The sequence below is a fragment of the Colias croceus genome, chromosome 24 (genome assembly GCF_905220415.1).
Source record: "Colias croceus chromosome 24, ilColCroc2.1".
Lineage (NCBI taxonomy): Eukaryota > Metazoa > Arthropoda > Insecta > Lepidoptera > Pieridae > Colias > Colias croceus.
In genome coordinates, this window is record NC_059560.1 from 291,325 (window position 1) to 315,349 (window position 24,025).

Below are 24,025 nucleotides of genomic sequence, written 5' to 3' on the forward strand. Positions count from 1 at the left end.
TGTTGTATATGTAGCAAAACTTAGGCAAGACCTACAGTTCTTAAAATATTTTTCTTCAGTTTTCACAAAAAGTATTCCTAAATTCAACAATATTACGTTGTTTTATAAGGCAGCCTAACCTTCTTAAATTATTCCTCACCCAAAAATATTTCCCAGCCAAGACAAGATATTGAAAATACGAAGCAACGTGCTAAAAGTATAGTTTATGTATAGAGATATATGTCACCGCAGACCTTCTAGTCTATTATTGGAAGGATCGATACTCACTAAGCCTAGTACCGGAGGGTTGCCAACTATGATCGATACTCACTAAGCCTAGTACCGTAGGGTTGCCAACTATGTTTGTAATTTGCAACATAAACAATGACGTAGAATGTGTGAAGTGCGATGTTTGTAAAAGAGATTGTAAGTGTAAAAATAACGACTTTTACGTTATTTTTTTGGATGAAAAGCTTGCAGCATTAGTATTTAACATATTTATGCAAGATAATGCAATAAAATTACCTAACCAAAATATGCAAATGATAATAATTTTACATGTTATCTTGCTCTACATCTTTAAAACTGCTGGACTCATTTCACGTTTTGGACCTACGAATTATGAGTTACCCAAATATAATAAACAAGCTTATTAAATAATAACTTTCTTTTGTACATAATGATATAACAGTTTATACATACGCAATATTCGCATAAAATAAGCCATTTATTATAAGTCTTATTTTTACGCTTTTTAAAAAGACTAGCTAATAATACTGCTAACACTCGTTTGTTAATTATACTGACGTTTTGCGAGAGTTTAATACAACATGGCCGACTTTGTATTTCGTGTTTAAGCCAGAAAATATGAAGGTGCACTTAACCTATAAAGAGAATTGTACAAACATAACGAGTATACATATACATTTGCATAACATTTTGGTAAATAGGTGAGATTACTGAACTTTTAAACGAGTTTGATGTTTGGAATGTATTTGAATTTGGTTTAGATGAGAAAATATTGAGTATATCTTTGGAAATTCCTAAAATATTTTATACTAGCGGTCCGCCCCGGCTTCGCCCGTGGTACATATTTCGCAATAAAAAGTAGCTTATGTCCTTTCTCGGGTATCAAAATATCTCCATACCAAATTTCATGCAAATTAGTTCAGTAGTTAAGGATGTGATTGAGTAACAGACAGACAGACAGAGTTACTTTCGCATTTATAATATTAATAGTATGGATTAACACATTAAATTAGGTTTTAATCAAACATTTAATCTATCCCTAGAGCTAATAAGGTAGAAAAATTAGATCAAAATATGTATATTAATAATTGTAAATTTTAAGCTTAGAGTTGATTTGATAACTTTTAAAATGGTGTTTCAAAGGGTGATTTAAATAGAAGATTAATAAGTTTGGCAACTCTAAAATTGGAGTATACTTCTCTAGTCTTATAACGATTATTTATTGACAAGTTTATAAAACGTTTCAATATTTTATTTGTGCCTTTCCGGTTTTGTACGCAATTAGAAATCTTCATTTTATATTTATAAACTCAAACCTTCATCACTAAGTTATGTTCAGGAAAAACCTTGAGTATGTTGCGTAGTTAGTTTTAATGTTCTAGTTTAGAATTTTAATTGAATTTTGTTTGTGGCATGTGTGCTTTTAATTATCTAATAGAAACAAAACACAGTAAAAGGTAAATTAAAAAATGCACTGTAGATTTTTAGAATCTTTTATAATCTTTCATGAAAGTATCACACATTATTGTATGTATTATTTTATCTACATTCGACGTTTTCACATAGTCATGTGACATGTACATGAAAACTTACATAAAAATATCAAATTTAATGCTCAAGTTTTTGCCAAGCTGTATAGAGCCTTTTCCACAGTAAAATTCTCTTGCGCTAAAACATCACATACCTAGTTGTTATACTTACCTATATTTTTGCATGTAACATGCCCCATACGTATTTTCCGGCTTATACAAAATACGATTAGATGATTCCCACCCTTGTGAGTATCGAGATCTCAAAATTGATTCACTCAATTTCAAAGAAGCAGATCAAAATGCGTGTATAATATTTTCTCGGAAACAACTCAATATGTCCCTCGAAATGAATTGTAGGTATTAATTTTACGACGTTGTTTGCTGACAAACACCATCCATGTTTACGATCTATAAACATTTCGACGTTTTTGTAAACAACTCGATTATTATGCTTCGGTTATTACCATAATTCTCTCTCTCTTTATAAATTATCGTATAATGTCTTCGAAAATAATAAAGTCTTAGAATGGCGGCCACTTTTTCAAACCACGTTTAAAGAAGTTCTCTTGAAGAAAATAGGAAAACGCAGTTTAAACAATATAAATATATTTATAAAAATATTAGTTTCTAAATTAGTAGTTTAATTAAGCTCTTATTAAAAAGACCTGAAAGAAAAGACCTATGTAAAGCTATTTTAACAATCTTTGCTAATTGCTATTTAGCTACACGATAGTGTTCAATAAAACGTTTCATCTTTTACCCTCAAGCTGATCTTCAAGACACGAGCATTTAAAATAAACTAAGAACAATCCCCCTGCATCACACATAAAATGAGCTGGGAGATCCTTTATCGTCTCATAATTGAATCGGCTGCGGTACCTTTTTCCTAATGGTCTCGGATAAATTGAATTTCTGCCATACGCTACGTGACCTGAGATAGGGGACAATTATATTCGAAGCTATGCGAGCTATCATCGGAATTCTCTCTTAAATTCTTGTATTGCATTCTCTGGTGACATTGACAGGACATTAAACGATCAAGTATTTTTAATTTTGGTTTATTAATCGGTTTTATTGGGATGCTAGAAATGTTTTCGTGGTTATGGTAAAGATATTGAGTTTTGTGTTTTAAATGGTATGATTTTTGAATAGCATTTTATTTTCGTTTCGAGTAATTTATATAGTATGATAATATACAGTTAACTACATATTTTGTAACATTAAATTGTAATGCTGACATGATTAAAAAGAGCAACTATGAAGTTTCTTGCCGATTCTTCTCCATAGATGCTGCTTTCCGAATCGGTGGTAAATGTTAAAAATATTCTGTCGTTTCAAAAGTTCTTCTCGAAGAAGTCTAATTGAATAAATAAATGTTTCATTTTGAGTTTGAAATTATAAGTATGAGGTAATAAGTAAATTTCAACATCGTATGTGTTTAATTAGAATTAGATTTTTCCTCTCTTCTATAGACATAGAGCTTTGTAGTTTATATAATTTCAATATCATTACATAGAGTCACGTATAAATTATTAAACACTCACAATTTTTTGTTACTAGAATACGATTACAACTAAACGTGATATCGCTAAAGGTTTAGAGTAAAGAATTATAAACAGAACAGTAAAATGAAAGTAAAATATCATATTTAAATCAAAAATCCATCCTCTTAGTTTCTTTAAAAGTAAAACATAAATCACAACATTTCTTTCGCCTTGCTTTCGCCCATTCTAACGAACCCAATTTGACAGTTCGAAATTCGTTCAAAAACTTCGCACAGACGCAATTGAAAGCGATGACATTTGACACTTTGAAACAATTATCGGCTGTAGCACTGTAGCGCTTTACTTATTCATTTTGGCGTCTAGAATCGAATCAAGTCAAAAGTGAGTCGATGTAACTGAGCCGGCGGGTGATTCAATTAAAACTAAATTCAGTCATACTGCCTGTAAATAGATGTTGAGTTGGAATATTATTTTCAATAGCCAAGCAGTAGCAGTGTATAAATGAATTTTGCAATGTATTATTTCGTATTGAAAGATGAAACGGTACATAAATACATACGTCAATGTTGTTACCATGGGGTTTTGTTTAGTAAATTACGTTCGAAATCCGATGCGTTTTGTTTTAGTGAAGTAATAATTAATGAAAACTGAAAGTTATGTATGGAATAGTTACACAAGTTCTTGGAGGAAATATTACTTAAAGATTTTATTACCTACAAGTTTCATAAAAATAACAGTCATTTTATTTTGAAATTGAATTTAGTTTAACCGAATTCTAATATTTTTAATGGTTTATGTATAAATATTATATAAAAAACGCGGCATGCGAAATCCTAAAGCTGCCATTAAAGGAAAGAATAAACATTTTTTCAAACACAAATATTAGAATTACATTCAATATTCCCGTAGCTTTCGTATAAAAATATTTCATTAGTGGCGCGTTTGTAAAAAAAGCGATTACTATTCAAATTGCTGAATGAATGAATATTAATGAATAACAGGTTTTAATTAAAGGGAAATTGAGGACTGGGGTGTCCCGGGAAGTCGGAAATCGAATTTAAACCTACTTCTGTGGCTGTGAGTGTCAGTGTGATGTCAAAGCTTAGACTTGAGATAATTTGAGGGAGGAGCGCGGTCGAATATTGGATGGGTAATTTATGTAATTTTTAATAAATATTAATATTATGTGTTATGTGTACCTAAATAACTAAATCCGTCATTGAATTAAGAGCCTAGGCTCTTGATAAAATATCGCCGTTTATCTGCCTAAATTATATAACAATAAACCTAGGTTTGTTTCTTTAGAACACGAAAACAAATATCCCTGAACAGATTTTAGTTTGGATAAACATATTATAACCAAATATTAGAAAGAATAGAAAAAAATCGATCACGAGGCGGGACTCGAACCCGCATCCCTTCACGCCAATCCGGGGCAGATGCTTGACCAAACCTTTTTTTTCTATTCTTTATAAATTTATATTTGTATTTGGCATTTGAATGCCATAAAACCAAAAATATCAAATACAATCATTCTTACTAATATTGACTGGCTAGTTTTGTTTGTAAATATTGTATAGTGTTCAATACGTTACACAACATTAATTGAACCTTAAAGTTCATCGTGCTCAAAATCTGTTTCCTAGTACGTGGAATAAACACGCCGTATACAGCCGGGGGCAATGACCTGTATTACTAGGCAGTAGGCACCCCTTTGCATGTCTCTATATCTTGTTATATGGCCAAATGGGTTTTGAAGTGAACAAAAGATCCGTAGTAACAAAGAAAGCCTAATATTATAAAGAGAACTGGCAGGCAAAGTAACTATGTGTTGTGGCAAAAAAAAACATGATTTTTGATATTTATTTTCATTTTTGCTACTCTATAAACTTCTAATAGAATTCTAATAGATACATTACAGGCAGGTACAAAAATAACTATGAAAACTTAATTATATTTATAAAACATATTAAAGTGTGTTGACAAGATTAAATGATACGACGTGTATCTAGTCGAATGATATATTATGACTGTCGGCATAGGTATTCTAATTGCATACTTCATTAGGTTTGGTGACTTTATTCTATCGTGAACTAATAAATATCGAAACAAACGTCACACAAGAAAACACTTCTATTGTAGCAATAACTAGGCAAATCAGTAAAAAGCTCAATCTCATTCCCTCAACGGATTTTCCGCGCGAAGCAAAATGGCGCCAACTTATTACACGTCAATCTAGGTATTTGTCACGTAGCCTGAAATTGTCTAGGTTTTCCAGATGCGTCGTATCTATTTATTATACGTTCAAGTTGAGTGAGGCGCATTTTGTAGTTTTCTTGTTATTGGAATGTTCTAGTGGTTTTTTAGAAGAGTTCAGAAATTGGCATTTGAGTTTTCTGTAGAGCACGGTACGCACAACACTTTTAATAATAATTTTAACATAAAAGTTTACCTCCTTGTAGAAAACAAATGACGTTTAATTATAAAACAAAATAGATATACTTGTAAAGCCATTTACAATGTAATGGGCTATAGCTTAAATTTATTTTGGGAAAGAATAGAACACAATGTTAAACGGCTATATATTATGTAACCGTAATTACTAAAGTACAAATAAATGAGCCGAGGTTAACCCTAAATTGTGTCTTATTGCCTAAGTTTCCAGGATGGCTAGATAACTTAAATACATGTGGAACTAAACTTACTAATTACACTTAGGGAAAGCTTTTTTATGTGACACTTATGAGTTGTTTAATGTATTTCAAATAAATTAATAAAATCGGTAAAAGCTTTTACGGTTCTATTAAATATCTATTTATTTTTTTATAAACGGCGAAATGAAATTAAAACTTTAGAACTTCAAAAAAAGTTACTTTAAGCTTGTTCTAAATAAGGTACATACTTATAGTTTATACACAGCAACTCTACCAAAGTTTATGGAACATAAATTGTACGTGCAACAGTTTGAAATACACGAACAAAGGCTTGATACCTTTAGATACAAATATGTCCTAACCCTTAAATTATACGCTTATTGCGTTTTTAACTCAAATAAACTTGTTACAGGCGCAGTCGGTGGTGACGGCGACGACAGCGATGACAAGGAGAAGGAAGAAGAAGCAGAACGCGAGCGGCAGGAGGCCATCCGCGAGGCAGAGGAGCGGCGCAAGGAGAAGCACCGCAAGATGGAAGAGGAGCGGGAGAAGATGCGGCAGGAGATAAGGGATAAGGTGGGTACACTTTACTAGTTGTCAAGGAGAAGGAAGAAGGAGCAGAACGCGAGCGGCAGGAGGCCATCCGCGAGACGGAGCAGATAGATATTCTTAAATATTTTACATTATTCAAATATTTACTAGCTTTTAATGTTATAAAACTAAAAACATTTTAGTAGTTTAATTCTCTACAGAAATACTCTTTATCTTTGATCAGGATATAATTTCTTTTAAAACAATACTTTAAAATAGTAACTAATTTATTACTAAATAAGTTCTGGTCCTTCATAGCAGATAATATTATCACTATACAAAGTTATTTATCTCAATATAATCCTCTCCACATGAGATCATTTGAAGCTGTCTATAATTACCAATCTGCAACTGACACTTTAGCATGCAACGTGACCTGCGGGCATTAAGCCATAGAATACAATTACTCCTAGCGGAGCATTAAGCTTCTATCACACTTCTACACTCCTGGTACATAAAATATAGGTATTACATTTTCAATTTAATTAATTATTAAGCGAACATTGAAAGCTTTCCTAAAAATACAAAGTATTTTAATTCATATTAATCTGGCGAATGTGTGATTGTAATCTTTTATAAAGAATACAATTTAATAAACAGAAATATTATAGTCAAATTGACTCCTAAAATGAAATCATTTCTTTTAAAAGCGCTTTTAAAATGTCATAATATTATGTTCACTGTCACTTTCAAAGAGCAGTATCTCCAAAAAGCCATAAAATCACATAAAATTCTGTCACACCAGCAAAGAAACATTAACATACATACCTGTCAGAAAGAGTTATGACCACAGATCAAAAAAGCAAACATGAATAATTCCAATCCCAAAATGTTTTTCGGGACATGTTGGCGCGAATATCAAAGGCAATGACGCGACAATTAGTGTTGGAAAGAGGTCAAGCATCCTCGTCGGCCCTCAGCCGCGGACAATTTGTTCGGAGGACCCTCGCCGAAATCATTTTGACGTTTCATTCGATAAACGATCCATTGTTGTGCGTAAATTAACTATCAGTTTGGTTATTTATTAAAGATACGGATAGCTTGTAAAAGTTCTAAGTTTTATGAGAAGGCAACATGGTTTTCGGCCAGACCGTAAAGAAAACACTAAAACAGTCAAAGCGGTTGTCACATATTGTAGACGTGAAAAAGTTACAATCTTGTTAAAGCCTTCATTTGTTTTGATAATCCTAATTTCTATATTTAAATAAACATGCTTAGACAACAATTCTTGTTTAATTTTAATATTAGATTATAATTAAAACATTAATTTATCGAATATAAACACTAAACAACCTACGAGTGATGTTTTGTATCTATTTTGTAAACAAACGGTAGCCCAATTAATTATATTTTGACTACGCATAAAATAAACAATCAACATACAGTCAGTTAATATCATAATGTACTAATCATTTAGAATATAAACAATGAATACTGAACGAAAATGTATAACAAATTCTGAAAACTAATGAACAAACGGCACAAATGTGTAATTTATTATTTAAATTACGATTCAATTGCTACAAATTCTTAGAATCACGCAACTTTGAAAGAAAAGTTAAGCATACGAAGGAATAAAAGTGAAGCTTGAATTATTATGTAAAATTGTTCAAAAACATGTGAATAAATTGTAACGACATAAAAATGTCTATAAGGAACATTACTTATTTTTAAAGGGTTTCTTAAAGTATTTCTGTCTCAACAATTTCCTTAATACCGACAGAGAGAGCATGACGCAAACGAGAAGTTTTCAATCTGACAGCTGTCAGAAAATAATGAGTAATTATGAGCTTAATTATAATCTCAGAAACGAAGTGTTGACTTGTTTGTGATTTGAATTGATGAATGTCGCGGTTATTAAAGAACTGCTATGAAATGTTTAAGAATTAAGAGGCTGCTTTTATAAAATATTTTATTGATTTATTTATTTTACTCTTTAATAAACATATTTACACAATGACCTATTATACTAGTAGACGCGGCATACGCCATCATCATTGCACTAAAAAACAGCGTAATTAATACATACCTACTTACTAACGCATTATCATCAATACAGTTGTTCTCTCTTTCACTCTCACGCACGAGACATAATACATGTCTCACTCATGTACTTCGTAATAACAACTGCCGATTAAAATACAAAAAGAACGTCCAGCCACGACGCTGAATGGTGCGTGACTAAATGAAACTCGGGCACTTACCTGAGTTTTTTCTTGCCAAAATAGAGAGCGGGTAACGTATCTAGCTCTTTTATATATCATAGTATTTACATACTAAAATATACAAAAAATAAAATCAAGGAGAAGTTTAGTGTATTTGGCGGCCTTATCACTCAGTAGTGAGTAAGTACATATAAGTAGTAAATATAAGTATCTTCTTAAAAATATCGAATTTCACTAAAGTACCCGATAATTGAATCGGTAGTAATTCAACTGCAATAAAATAAATAAATAAATAAATCATTTATTTTTCCTCAACAAACTTATAACTAAATTAACAGAAATACAAGTAAACATAAACGAGGACTGGTGTCTGCGATAGGCCGTAGCCTGTAGTGCAGATCGCCAGGCACTCCCCAATTCGAACCGCTTCAATTTTGCGAAGTACATCGATTAGAGGATTAATTACATATGTATGTGAAGTAAATAAACAAAAAAAGAGAGAACAAAATAATAATAACGAATTTAACAATATATAACCCTATGTGTAGTAGGTATATATAAGAGTAGGCATGTGGTTGTGTGTATGTATGACTGTGTGTGCGTGTGTGTGTGTGTGTGTGTGTGTGTGTGCGTGTGTGTGTATGTGTATGTGTGTAATTGTGCAATATCAATTTCATAGTTGTTATATACCTAATAATTAATCATCAGTTTGATTTATTACCCTGAAAATCAGTAAGCATTTACAAAATTATTATTTTTGTCAGTCAGGACTCAGGAAACGGAAAACACTTTTACAATTTATTCTAAGTATTATAGACATCCATATTTTTTACTTATTTTTTCCTAAACATTTCATAACCACAACTTGGTCATAGGGATAGATTCCTAGTTCCAACGCGGTTTAAAACAATACCAAACTTAAAACTAGCTGTTTGAAAACCACAGCACAAAATAGTTCTGATGTAACACATCAATTCAGGCAATTGAAATTTACGTCAAAAGGAATTCTACAAAGAAGCACTTTGAGGTAATTTCTTTTTCCCCGCTCTTGACCGGCGCCATTTTAGAGGCAATTCACTACAAAATGGCGGAATTACGGTAAGAATTTAACAGTCCTAGTTTTAGGTGTAAAGGAAGTGGCCTTTTAAGTAATAGTTAGAATCTAGAACATGCCTTAATCTTTTACAGCTTTAAGATTTCTTAATTTCAATAGGTTTAAAAGTTCAAAAGACGTTAAGCACCCTGTGAATTAAAATTGCTTTCTACGTAATTATACACGTGCCCTAGAAGTCTATGACGCTATAATGATGGTCACTCAAAAATAATAATACCGTAAATTACACACAATGACTAAAATTTTACAATTAACAATATAACCCGAATTAACCCGTACCTTCCATACATAACAACCGTTCACTGGGTCGTACAGGCCCTTAACATGCCAAAACTTATGACATCAATGAAACTAACGCTTTTAAAACTTTACTGACAGCGAAGCGAGGCTATTAGCCCCCGTCGCGGGCTCAAACGGCCTGTAATCAAATTTGTGACGTTCCGTCAAAGGACCGCACTTTAGTGTTAAGTGCGTGGTCCAAGAATTAGCGGTTTATCTATCATAATATTCATAGAATATTTAATTCTGTAACACGTGGTTTTATAAAGTATGACAGAAAGTTGTAAAAACTTTGGTCCGAGTCATTTCTCCGTTAACTAATAATAACTATAATTTATAATATCCTCAACAACACATGTATGTTTTTCGAATAACTACAATATACTCGCAAAAAATGGTTAATTTATTTCAAACTAGCTTTCCGCCCGCGGCTTCGCCCGCGTTTTCAAAGAAAAACCCGCACAGTTCCCGTTCCCGTGGGATTTCAGGGATAAAACCTAGCCTATGTTACTCGTGGATAATGTAGCTTTCGAATGGTGAAAGAATTTTTCAAATCTGCCAAGTAGTTTCGGAGCCTATTCAATTCATACAAACAAACAAACAAAAAATCAAACCTTTCCTCTTTATAATATTTGTATAGACTAAAGTATACAAAATTGTTTATTTTACATTTTCATTTCACATTATAGGCTGTCCATTAAATTCTACGGAAATGATTTTCTAGTCCTTAAACGAAACGGCCATAAACATCAAATCTATCTAAACTTCCTAATCAATAATATTAGTGGGATGAAGCAGTCCCAAATTAATCAGAGGTCATGTTCTGGGAACATCAATTAGTCGAGTTAGTGGAGTTATGATCTGACTTTACCGTAAAAGTTTGTTTTCGCATTCTTCTAAATCAAGTTAGTGTGATTTAATCTTTAATTGTACTCCTATATGATAATAAATGTATACGGAAAAATAAATAACCATCAATTTCATTTCATTTCCAATAATTTCTTACTTTTCATGTTTTGGATACGAAAGTTTTCAAGTTAAGCTTCAGATAACATTTGAAAATGTATTATAATAGCATTTATTATGAACATATATGAAACCTTGCCTAGACGTATTTTACTATTATTACTTTTCATAACAGAAAGGTAACGGATGAAATAGTACTTTTCTGAAAGCTAAAATAAAATAATGTAATAGTTTAAAAAGGCCATAGCCCACTTGAACGATATTTCACACCTACATTACCACCCTAATCCGTATTTTGATAACGTGACGAAAAACTTGACTAACACTTACATAAGAAATTACACGATCCGACCAAAGTGTCATTGAATATAATTTATGGTCCAACTTATGGTGCCAATATCGTAGGGGCCTAATGATTAGTTCCTTTTACCATTATATTTTATTGGCTGGTTATCGTGATTATGTTGGCCTTGCTAGCAAATGGACGAGCGGAGTTAATCCCAAACTGATATCGCCCATTTTCAACCCTCGCCTTTTCCAACTAGTTATAGTATGACCTAATTTCTCTAGTGGTAATTCCGAATCAATGGATGAATCATTCGTTTATTTTATATTTTTTAACGTGTAGTGTTTTACCGCCTAAAAAGCTCTTTGTTAAATAGTGGGTAGAGACCTTTATATTATCTAAAACAAAGAGAGATATGAAAATGATATGTAGGAATGCAATATCATGTTCAATGAAATGCGAATATTTCACGTCTAATTATAGAATACGATAAAATAAACATACAAATCGATAACTAGGTAAGTATAATTTAAGAATATTTTCTAATACTGATATCAGCCGGCATGTTTCTTTTATCCTAGTACCAAGTATAGTTCGCTAGCAAGAACTTCGTGGAAAATCTAATAATAGGTCTAATATATCTTATTTCCCAATCTGTTTGAAAGAATCTATTTATATTTATTTATAGCAGCTTCATGGAATTGGGATAGTATAAAGTTGTATAAAGTTACGTTTGAAAAGCTCAAAAAAGTCGAGCTAAATGAATAAACGATTGAGCATCGCTTTGATATTGAGCCTTTGTAAAAACCTTTCATTCCCAGCGGTTTTGCCTGTACGCCAAAAATACGAGGTGAAAAAAACTTCGCAAAATATAACATTCGTTCAATCGCAAACAATGTCTATGCCAAAAGCTCTCTCAATAACAAATAACAAAAGAAACAAGAGCGTGACTATAAATATTTCCGCTAATTATGAAGACAATAATGAAGGAATAATTTTGTGCAGTAATTACAGTCGCCGGCAGTGAGGCCACGCCTCGCAATTATAACTTCGGAACTCCTTAGTGGCGCGACTTCGAGCGATTTATTTGTGAATATAATAATTGATTTTTTGTTTTTGATGGGATGAAAGTTGGATTGGGCTTAAATGCAATGCAATTCTGCATTTATATCAACTTTTTCTTTAAGAGTGCGAAAGTGTAAGCGCAAAAGTATACTGTGTAAAAATCATGATGATTTCTGATTCTACCATTACATTCTCTCCATAATAACATAACAGAACGGTTTTCAGAGATAAAATATTATATTTGTTTACTACTCGTTAATTTGAAAAGAACTTAACTAGCAACACAGTACATTTTGAAGTATTTGTTTGTGCGCGTAAGGGCATTTCAGACGGAACGCCAAACACTATTAAGGCGCGCAAACACTCATGGAAAACTGTTGACAACTCACTATTTTCTTTCAACAACTGATGCTGAAGAACTGGGAAAACACGATTTATACGTACGTGGAACTAATATATAACATGCTTTTTGGGAACTTTTTCTTTTTTATTGCTCACGTTTTTGTGTTGGCAACTAAGACACAGATACGAAAATTTTATCAATATATCGTCTATACTCTGTTGTGCCTTTTTAAATATTTTATTATTTATATAATATGAAGGGTAATAATGATAAATGGGTAATAATTTAACTTTTACCTTTCAGTTTTAATATCATAAGTATACCGTTTCGATATAACTTCTTCCAAACTATTCTAACTTAAATATATTTTTATTAAGTTATTATAACGATTATAACAGCAACAGTAAGACTTATAAAATGTGTATAATCATAGCTTATTATCTACTAATTGACTTGACCTATATCAGTGAAGTTTAAAGTATATATATCAATCCCATGTTCGTGATCGATCACTCATTAAAGTTACAAGTGGCGTGTCTACTGTCTATCCGGCTATTCAATTATCTATGTGTCTACTGCCTTCATGAGTCAGCACTCAGCAGGATTGTCAGCTATACTGTAATTTATTATTCCTACTAATATTATAAATGCGAAAGTTTGTGAGGATGTGTGTGTGTGTTTGTTACTCTTTCACGCAAATACTACTTGGCTTTTACTTACCGATTACAATGAAATTTAGCACACATATAGAGGGTAACTTGGATTAACACATAGGATAGGTTTTATCCCGAAAATACCACGGGAACGGAAACTATGAGGGATTTTCATTGAAAACGCGGACGAAGCGGCGGGCGGAAAGCTAGTAATCCATATATTGATAGAGGCGGTGAAATAATCAATTAATTATTAGGCCTACAGAAAGCAGCCTTAAAATGGTAAGGATGCGTTACACTTAAATGAAATGGCAGCACAAAGGTTACGGTCTTACTAATAAAATGTTACCCATTCGCTTTGCAATAGATTAGTTATTGCAATAACATGTCTTGTTTTTATGATTCACGTTTCATGTGAGCAAGAGCAGGACATAGCTATGATAGAAATTTATTCATTGTTTAACTTTGTGTTAGTAAGACCGTTATAGTATAAAATAATAGTGTAAACAAAATTTTCAATCCATTCCATACAAACTCTAAACTATTTATACAAGCCTTTTTATATGTAAAAAAATTTACCCAAAAATGTTCTTATACATCATAATATATCAAATGTAATGTAAAAGTATGTTATAGCTAAAGAAACTAAAACATCCGTTACAGCAAAATAAAAACAAATATGTACATAAGATAGAATAAAAAGATCAACTATACCCTGAACCATTAATAAAACGTAGCAGAAACGATAAAAAATCTCATATATCCCAACATAAACTCAGTTCAATATTATGTTCGATACATTTATTACAATCCAGTCGAAGCAAATAAAGTGAAAATCAATACCACGGTTCGCAGAAAAATCACCCAGCATACTTGGTGTGCAAGAATGTACCTATTACAGCGCTTCGTTGCACGTACCGTTAGCAAATTAAAGGCCTTTTATTTTTTATTTTTGTTTTTTGTTGTTAAAAACATTTACAGTGGAGAAGTGAAGATTTTAGCTAACCCTCGTGAGCATTGTTGACTGATTTCCAGATATTTAAGAATAACTTTCTGAACGAGTATTGTTTGCATGCATTTCTAGTTTCTACAAAAATATCTTATTCATATTTTCTGTTCTGAAATTAAAGACTTTTTTAAGCCAAGCGTGACTATTAACTGAAGCATTTATTTCCTTATTAAATCCAATATTTTGTGTAATTCTCATTTAATTGAAAATTTGTACACTTATAAATTCTATGTCGCAAGTCGAGTAACATTCATTTGTAGTCAAACTATACAGCATTTCCTGTTAATAACTAAGATATTTGCATGTAAAGTTTATTTGTAACTCGTATCACGTTATTTGCTGTCCGTACCGTGTTGACACGTAATTTTCCCCGCCCATAGCAATTTTCCACCATGAGCCGAGCATTTGATGTAACGCGCCCTTACGCGCTCCGTATGTTATATGGAAATAACAAATGACTTTTTGATTCAGTATTAAGTTTAATAAATAGTGGTATACTTGTAAATATGTATACGTGATAAATAGTATGAATTTGTATAATTAAATTGTAGCGATGTTTATAAAAACTGCAATTGTGAAACATTTTACCTGTTTATTGAAAAAAGCTACTTGGTTTTTTTTTTCTACTATAACAGCAACTAAATAAAATATGTGCTATCATTTCCTTTGTTTTTAATGGTGTAAGCTGGTACTATTTTATTCTTCAAATAACTTTGACATCAAAAAATTAACCCCGTATCTAATATCTTTAAAATCTTCCTGCTACTTTACAAAATTGACCAACTTACACCGTTAATTACATAAGATGTTAAACTATAAGTTGCTGGTAAACAATTTTTGCCAGTCGTTGTCCATCGATAGGCTATTAAGCTTCAATTTCCACAAGATTGCGAAGTAACCGCGTTAGGAACTCATTTGGCGCAAATTGTTACACCGACCTCTCTAAAACCTGCCTTGGGTTTACTGCAGTTGCTTTTTAAACTGAACTAAAAGTGGTTTTATATTAATTTTGTGGAGATATGTTGTTAATTATTATTGCTATGTTAGAGATAAAAGTGTAGATTTCCCCATTTGAAAAAAAATAAGAAAACCAATGTATGTGAAGAATAATACTTGAAAGTTATTTCACTATTTTATAGTACCTAATTAACATTTTGCAAAAGAAAAAGAAGCGTGTTTTAATTACTAATTTAGTGAATAATACTTAAGTATACATTATAAATACGTAATACGTAAAATTTAACATAGATCAGATATGCTTGTCATTCGCAATAATTATGTATTTATGGAATACAAAATAGTTTATAAGTAAAAAAGAGAAGAGAAGAATAGAAAAAGAAGAATAATTGAAGCCTGTGGATGTTAAATTGACTCTAGTAGGGAGTCCGTCTCAGTGCGACTCCCTAATCGAGTCAGGTTGACTTCTACGAGGCTTTGTCTACACAGAGAAGAAAGAAGAATGCATAAAGAATGAAGAGAAGAATAATAAGAAGCTTTGCCAGAATTCCTTCCTTTTATATTCTGTTTCGTTACTGATTCATAGTTTTTCCTTTCATAAAATATATTTTCCGAGAGTTAAACACTATGTAGAGCTATTTATGTGTGCATTTTACTTAAGTACATAATATTTACCTATTACAATGTTTAATTTACAATTTAAATTTAGTGTATAAATAACAATTACAATTTAGTATATTTAGTAAATCAAGTTTTTTTTTTTTTTGGAACAGTACCTTTTCTATAAAAAATAGCCTTATCGATCTGCAATAATGCTACGAGGTAAACTTCGTACCACCTTGTGAATTCTCTTCATAAATATTTGTTTTGTTATTTATTGCAATGCTTTCAAAGCAATCAAATCTCAGATCAAACACAATACAATATTATATTTATACCTACTATATTATTTCATACATCTAAAGATCGTGTATTTATTATAAACAAATGTATTTTTCAATAAACATTCAAAATAACAAACATTACCATTAATACCCGCTTAATATACCAAGATACATAGCCATATATATCATTTTATGCTCATTTACAGAATTAGGTCCTTCGAGGATCGCGTCTCAAATTTATTGCTTCGTACAAATATTAAATTGCCAGTCCCAAGTTTTGATTATGTGTTCAAATGGTTCCTTTATCGAATTCAAAACAGGGTTTATTTGTATGATATATAGCATACATTCATAAATGTATACATTGGCAAGTTTAGGACATCGGTATAATATTACACATTTCGTAATTCGTAATTGGCTTATAATTATTATTGACTGGAAATTTGTCGCGTTTGAAACACTGGCGTTGTATATTAGGGTACTAAATCATGAATTTATTATTTCAGAAACAGATTTATAATCTTATTTATTAAAAAATAAATAAAATGTTCTTATAAAGCTTATAAATCACAATTAATAATTTGTAATTTTCATATTTTTACGACATAAATAAACCTCTTACAGGCAATTTAAATGTGATTTTATTATAAGTTATGAGAGTACATTTTTAATAATCCTTGCCGTATCTTGTCTCTAATGAGATCTCTTGGGAGAGAGGAGAAATTATTTAAAATTTAACTAGCTTCATGCAAATCAATTGGAGATTAGAAGAAAGAGGATTGCCTTGCGAAGTAATTCTTCGCTTCTTAATTAAGCCGATTATTCTTCGTTCTCGGAAATTGTATTTAGTTTTTTTGCAACTATTCGAATAAGATTAAATCCTTTTTGAAATGTTTTCTAATAGTAAACACATCATTTAACATGTTATATCAATAATATCAGACCTTAGGAATTTAAGTCTTATTTATTCAGTTGACATTAAAAAATAACTTACGCTCCTTATTACTTATGAAACTGTTTCAGCAATGTTTTTCAGAAGTTGTACCCTGAAAGCATGTTTTATAATAATAAGTTGATTATTAATAATACTTTGTCTATTATTATAATATTCTTTAACTGTTAAATTTTAATTTCCGAACACAAACATGACCATTCGCTTATCGATATTATTGTTATAGTACTAGCTGTTCCGCGCGCTTTCACCCCCGTGGCTCCACTCCTGTTACCTTTCTCGATAAATGGGCTATCTAACACCGAAAAAAATTTTCAAATCGGACCAGTAGTTCCCGAGATTAGCGCGTTCAAACAAACAAACAAACAAACTCTTCAGCTTTATAATATTAGTATAGATAAACACGATAATGTGTTTAAAATAATATAAAATAAATAATTAATTTCATTCTTTCATAATGTTACACATTGAAAAAATTTTACCAATTCGAATATAATATTATGTTACAAGTTTATGCCCCTGGGAAATTTAACAGTAGGAAATACCGTTGGATATGAAAAGCGGTAGCAACAAAATATTTACGGTTTTACCTCTTTGTTGCCGATAGTATTGCCCTGGGGACAGTTGAAGCGATTAGAAGTTATTGGAAATATTATACGATTTAAATTCTGTTTAGTTTTGGTTAGGTGGTGTTTGATAATTACGTAGTTGTCCTCTAGTATATTCTAACTCAAACATTTATTTATTCAATTAGACTTCTTTTGGAAGCACATTTGAATCGCCATAACATAATATTTTTAACTGGAGAAGAACCGGTATTACTTACTCTGTGATTGTCTTTATTACCTCTGTATGGATAGCGACATAATATGGATAAGACCACAGAACTATATCGAATAGTTCTGTGGATAAGACTTTTTAAATACTTATGTAGGAAAAAAATGAGGAAAGCATAAAATCGAAAAAAAATTTTTTTAATGAAATAAAAATCTTCTCGACTTAGATATTATAATATATTAATGCATCCACTTATGATGATTACGATATAAAACGTGTTTGATGAATGCACGTGCAATTTTTATTTATTTATTATGTGCATTATTATGTACGATATAAATAATTGATAACAATACTCATTCATAACATAACTCAACAAACAAAATAACTCTCAATTAAAATACAATTTCTCATAATAATTAATACAAATACCTACGTAAATGTATTTTTCTGCTGCTTATTCTAAAATCCACTCTATCCCCTTCCAGTACAAAATCCCCAAGAAAGAGGAGATGGTGGAACAGCAGCAGGCGGAACCCGACAACCCGCTGATGAGGAAGAAGAAGACCCCCGAGGAGCTGGCTGCGGAGGCTGAGCTGGAGGACCAGGATGAGTTCACGAGTTAGTAGACTTGTTTAGTGATTCCATTTTGTTTTATTACAATCGTGCAATAGGTCATTTTAATCGTTATATGGTCCGGACTATAAATTTTAAAATATTAGAGCTGCTAATGTCCCTGATAGCCCATTTAACATTTTTTTTTATTTAATTGCATGAATTATGTTTCTTTCAAACCGAGATAAAACCCAAACATACTTATTATAGTAATATTATCAACCAAATTCTTATTTTTCATGCTTTTCGTCGTTTATGAATGATAAAGTTATGATAATGTCCGGTATTAATTTTAGATATCTTCAAAATTATTATTATTACATTTTTTATATATTTACGATCTGTTGAAAGTTATGGCAAATTTGTCCGCCGCTATGAATATCACAAGATATTATTACGTACATCTATTTTTATTCACCATGTTCAGCGGCATTTACACTTGGATGGATACAATCCCAAACATGTAGATTAAACGTCCGTCCAGCCGGAGTCAGCCAACCTTAGCAAATTATACTACCTACGTATAATATAAGGGAAAAACAAATCAATACGGTAGCTGTCTACGCAACGAAGCTTAAATATGTTTATTTGTATGTTCCAGAATTGAAAAACACAATCGAAACGCAAGTGAACGAGCTGAAATCGCAGATCGAAAGCAAATGCGTGATGCAGTGAGCGCGCTTGCTCCGACACACCGTAGCAACATCCCCACATGCAGTAACCCTCAGACCCACTCATTCGCTCAAACATTTTGTAGGAGAGATTCGAATTCTAAATTTTTTCGGAAACTAGTTGGCTAGTGGCGCGTTGGTGCTTGATAATGAGCAATAATATTTTTATACATTCATAAAATAATGGAGAGCCTCGACAAAACCGACAAGAACGTGCGTCAGGTCAAAAAGTCATCGCTGCCGGCGATCAGACATTAGGATAACCTGTTTTATATGTTAACGCTTGTGATATATTGTTATTTAAGTGTAAAGAAGAAATTTTTAATACAAATGATATTCATAGCGCGAATAATTTAAGAAGTCTTGCACGCGTGTAGTTCGACTGCATCTTTTCCTTCCTCTTCGAGACTGCGGACTTACATTAAAATAACAATGTATTCTATGGTAATATTTGTTTTCATCCAAATTCCCCTCAGCTTGCGATGGGTGCCGCTTGCTCTCGTATCTGTCAGCTCTTCGACTTTGCCTCTAAATCTTTTGCATGCTCGCTTACGCAATGCGTTCGAACTTCGTGTCTACGTACTCTGTTAGGTTAACGTACCTTAATCGACCTAGCCTTAATGTCCACATCGAAATTAACATAGGTAACAATATTGTTGTTGTCGATCGCGACGCGGTCGATTTCGTTGTCATTCGGTTCTTGCATGTCTAATATAAGGTCAATGTTCGTTTAGAGTGTAATTGTAGATACCAAACTGTCGTCGTTCCGTTCAGCAGTTAGCGTAGTGGACGCGAATCTAATGTTTATCGATGTTTTATGCTTAGAGTAAAGTTAATGTTGTGTGAGCAATTATTCGAGCGATTTGTGTTGGTAGAGACGGATCCGCCGGTTATATTGCGATGCCTACAATGGTTGACACGGTTTCACCGCGGAAAGGATTGGAAAAATGTTATGGAAAAGGAAATTGTTCGAAAATTTGACTCCACTTAAGCTGCAAATGCAAAAGATTTGTTATCGTCAAAAGCTGTGATATAAGAATAAAACAATCTATCGCTGTGCGTGTGACGCGGCCCGTCCGCTCGCGCCCTAACATTCTCTCACGTTAGCTTCGAACTTCCCTTTTGATCTATCACTCTTAAAACTTTAAATATCATCAACATCATCTGATCTGTCACGTTCTTCTTCAAATACCCGATTTACATCGTTTATCTTAAAGCTATGCCCCTATCCACAGTTTACTATCATTATTATCACTGCATTGTTTTGTTGAATTTTCCCGTCAATTAAATCTACCTTTGCAAAATCTAATCCTACAAATTCTATTCAATATACACCCTAATGTAAATATGAATCGATAATTTCTGATTATGTATAAAATGCTATATTTTCAGATAAAATTCCATATATTTCTCATATTATTGCACATTGATAAATATTTTCATAGCTTTCTTCAATAGTCTTCGCAAAGCATACTCTACTCACACCTTCTACTTCTAGCTACTTATCGACTCACACCTTCTATAACCGAGGTTGGTCTTCGTCGACCAATCTCTTCGTTATTTAAAACTTCACAATCTAATAATTAAGGTATTAAAGTTAAAATTTCACAGTGTACGTGTGTTAGGCTAGGTTTAACATATATTATAATAGTTCTATGTATGCGCATGACAGTTCTAGCTAAACGGTTGTTCGTAGATATTTGGGATATACAATAATAGTAATAAGGTTTAATCACACCTGTTAAAATTTGTAATGATTTTGGCGTGACCAATTTTACAATAAAATTTTGAAAATCCTGGGCTTGAGCGGTAAATATTAACTGTAAAATCATATTCTTCAGTATCTACAGCTTTGAAAATGAAATATGAATCCAAAAAACGAACGGATGTAACGAAGAATAATGTAAAAAAGCGAAATATATATAAACATTCCAAATTTATTTTGTATTGAAATATATTTCATGACATTCCCAGTCTCCATCGAGCTCAGCCCACAAAACATTCCCCAAACCTGTTTCTCTCTACTCGCTATCCCTTCTTCCCTTCCTCTATCTTTCTCTCTGTAGGTCTAACTACATGTATAATCTTCGTTGTTGGCTCTCACTACGTAGAAATAGTTGTTTAGAAAATTATTTTGATACGTAGCGAGATTTAGATGTAACTTATTGTATAAATAAATTCGCTAACTGTCACTAATTTCAAAAACATCGCCTCTTCGATCCTAATGATTGCATGATACTGTGTAAGCTCTTAAGTGTGTTGCGTGTCGTTTTCTCTTCATTTGTCTGTCCGTCTCGGGCTCTGGATCTACAGAACCAATCGTAGATGCTTCTCGAGCCACTGTTTGTATGTAAGCTTTAGGTGTTTGGTGTATAGTATTACGATTAACATAAGGTTTAAAATTGCTTCGATGCGCAATACGCGAAGGAATTTGGGTGATATCAAATGGTTGTCACGTGTTTCTGTAATAGAATTACGAGTGTACTTATCGAACATAAGTATGTATATATTTACCGCTATCGAGAACTCACACCCAAAAGTCTTTCAAATTACTAGAGAGGTTATGAAATTCATTTCTTGTTATATAAAATGAGGTTTATACAAGGTAGACGAGTAGCGTAGAAATAATTGTAAATTATTTAATAAAACCATTGTGAAGCTATCTTATTTGATACACCTGTAGAATAACTTTTTAAGATCCTAAGTGACTCGACCAATTTCTGGATTTTCCTTAAACAAAATCAGTTGAGTGATCGATCTTATGACTTATGTACTCAGGGTAAATTATATAATGTTTTTATTGTTGTCTTGTATACTTATATCAGTTTAGATTCTTTATATTATATAGTATGACTTTTTGGCCTGCGAAGGCAATTCTATTCTTAACTTTGTTCAATTTCTCTATCTCTTCTATCAATTTGCACTTCTTTACTGTACTGGTAGTTTTGTATTCACACAGCTTATACTTACGCTAACCCTGCTACCCTCTAACAGCCAAAACACTTGTGAGGAGCAGATGTGACTATCACTGATCGATAAGTAATAACGACACTTATACATTTTGACTGATTGACTGGCAACACGATAAAATATGAAAAAAATTTAAAGACCTTCTGGATCTGAAATTGAACTTCATCAAAATCTATCACTATTCTATCCTACTCTACCATGTATTCCTTCTTCCTTGACGATATGCGCGTGTGGACTTCACAACGGGTTTTAACATTGTTACAAGTTCAAGTTAAAACGATCGGAGTTACATATTAAGATATTACGAAAACGATTATTTCGTTTGCAATAATACTGACACTTCTTAAATGATGGGAAACAAAACAATTTTGTTCTCACCCATATAATATACTAGCAGAAATAAGTTAACATGTCCAGTGATTACAAAATGCAATTTTGCGAACACTTAGTAAATAGACGGTTTAGAGACAACGACACTTCGTACCACACTAACACAAGAGCTTCATACACACAGTATTAATTTATTGTTAGATATATTATATATTTTGTAGACGTTTCCAGTAGAATAGACATTATTTGGAGCGACGAACTAAACGTTCGGGTGTCACAGACTGCGAATTGTTGCACTTTGGATAATATTTTTAAAATTGTGTCTATATTGTGCGTAATGTCTTTATTTACATTCTTTTCATTGAATATTCATAGATATTTTAATATATGTTACAAGGAGCTACATAGAGGAGATGAGTCGTCGCAACCGACTGCCCTTTAAATTTTACTCTACCGATTGTTACCACTTCTGCCGACCTGTCTCCTCTGCGTACCTCCGAATGTTCAGATAGGATAGTCATTTGGCCAATTTAAGATCACTTAGTGCGTTAGCTTTTAATATTAGTGACATCTAGTGTTAAAAATGCAAAAATTACTGAAATTAAAACTAAATATTTAAAAAGTTGTGTATAACAAAAGTGTAATTGAAATTAAATAGTAATCCATTAAACCGATATGAACGAGGTTCATACGCATGTTGTATTGTTATTAAAGAAAAGTTAGTAGTTTATCCACGATTACATTTAACTTAGAATAATGGAGGAAAACGAAAAAAGGTTATTGTTGAAAATGTTTTTAGGTAAATAAATCGGATTGAGCTTTTGTGAAAACCTTGTTGTTATTGATAAGTTATGATTCGTTTCCGAGTCGGCTGTTCACAGGCTGCCATTCTGAATCGGTCCTTACCTCTTAAATAATTAGTTTCAATTTAAACTGTCTCTACTATCACTTATGTAGTTTCATATAGGATAGGCTTCTTCGCTACTTATTGATTTGTATCTAACTGTTGCAATGCATTGTTAAATTTATTTACTCCTAATTAGTTATGTATAAAGTTTAGAGGTAGCCATTTTCATATTAACTTTACTGTGAGTGTGAAAGTGGTATATCTACCATGTTGTTAAATAATAAATAAACTACATTGTACCACCGTTTGGCGTTTTATTTAATTCAATTATCAAAACCTGAGCCATGAATTACCCTCATGTTTTCTACTGAACAAGCAAGTTTGAGTGAGGTAAAGTAAAAAGAGACTGTTAGAACTTGAATGTAAAACCAACACTCATAGGTATTCTATATGCAAGTTTGGATACTTACTGCATCATTACGAAACTACTGAACAGATTTTTGAAGTTATACTTCTTTTGGCGCGATGGAGAAATATGATGAGAGTGAATTTTTACGATGCGGGCGCACACCGACACAGCATGAAGTTAGTTCTAGGTGGTATGAAAATTGATAACTATGTTCAAGTTGTAT

The 24,025-nt window shown here is 32.1% G+C and overlaps 1 protein-coding gene across 2 annotated transcripts in view; it reads left to right on the plus strand.

The window, feature by feature from the left end:
• Window positions 1-23,697, plus strand: part of LOC123702916 (complexin) — a 169,004-nt gene extending 145,307 nt beyond the window's left edge. For both annotated transcript variants that reach the window (XM_045650762.1, XM_045650763.1), the window contains 3 exons: window positions 6,332-6,495; window positions 18,449-18,581; window positions 19,177-23,697. In XM_045650762.1, the coding sequence (XP_045506718.1) occupies window positions 6,332-6,495; window positions 18,449-18,581; window positions 19,177-19,250 (371 nt within the window). In that variant the 3' untranslated portion in view covers window positions 19,251-23,697. The remainder of the gene's footprint in view (window positions 1-6,331; window positions 6,496-18,448; window positions 18,582-19,176) is intronic.
• The last annotated feature ends 328 nt before the right edge of the window (window positions 23,698-24,025 follow it).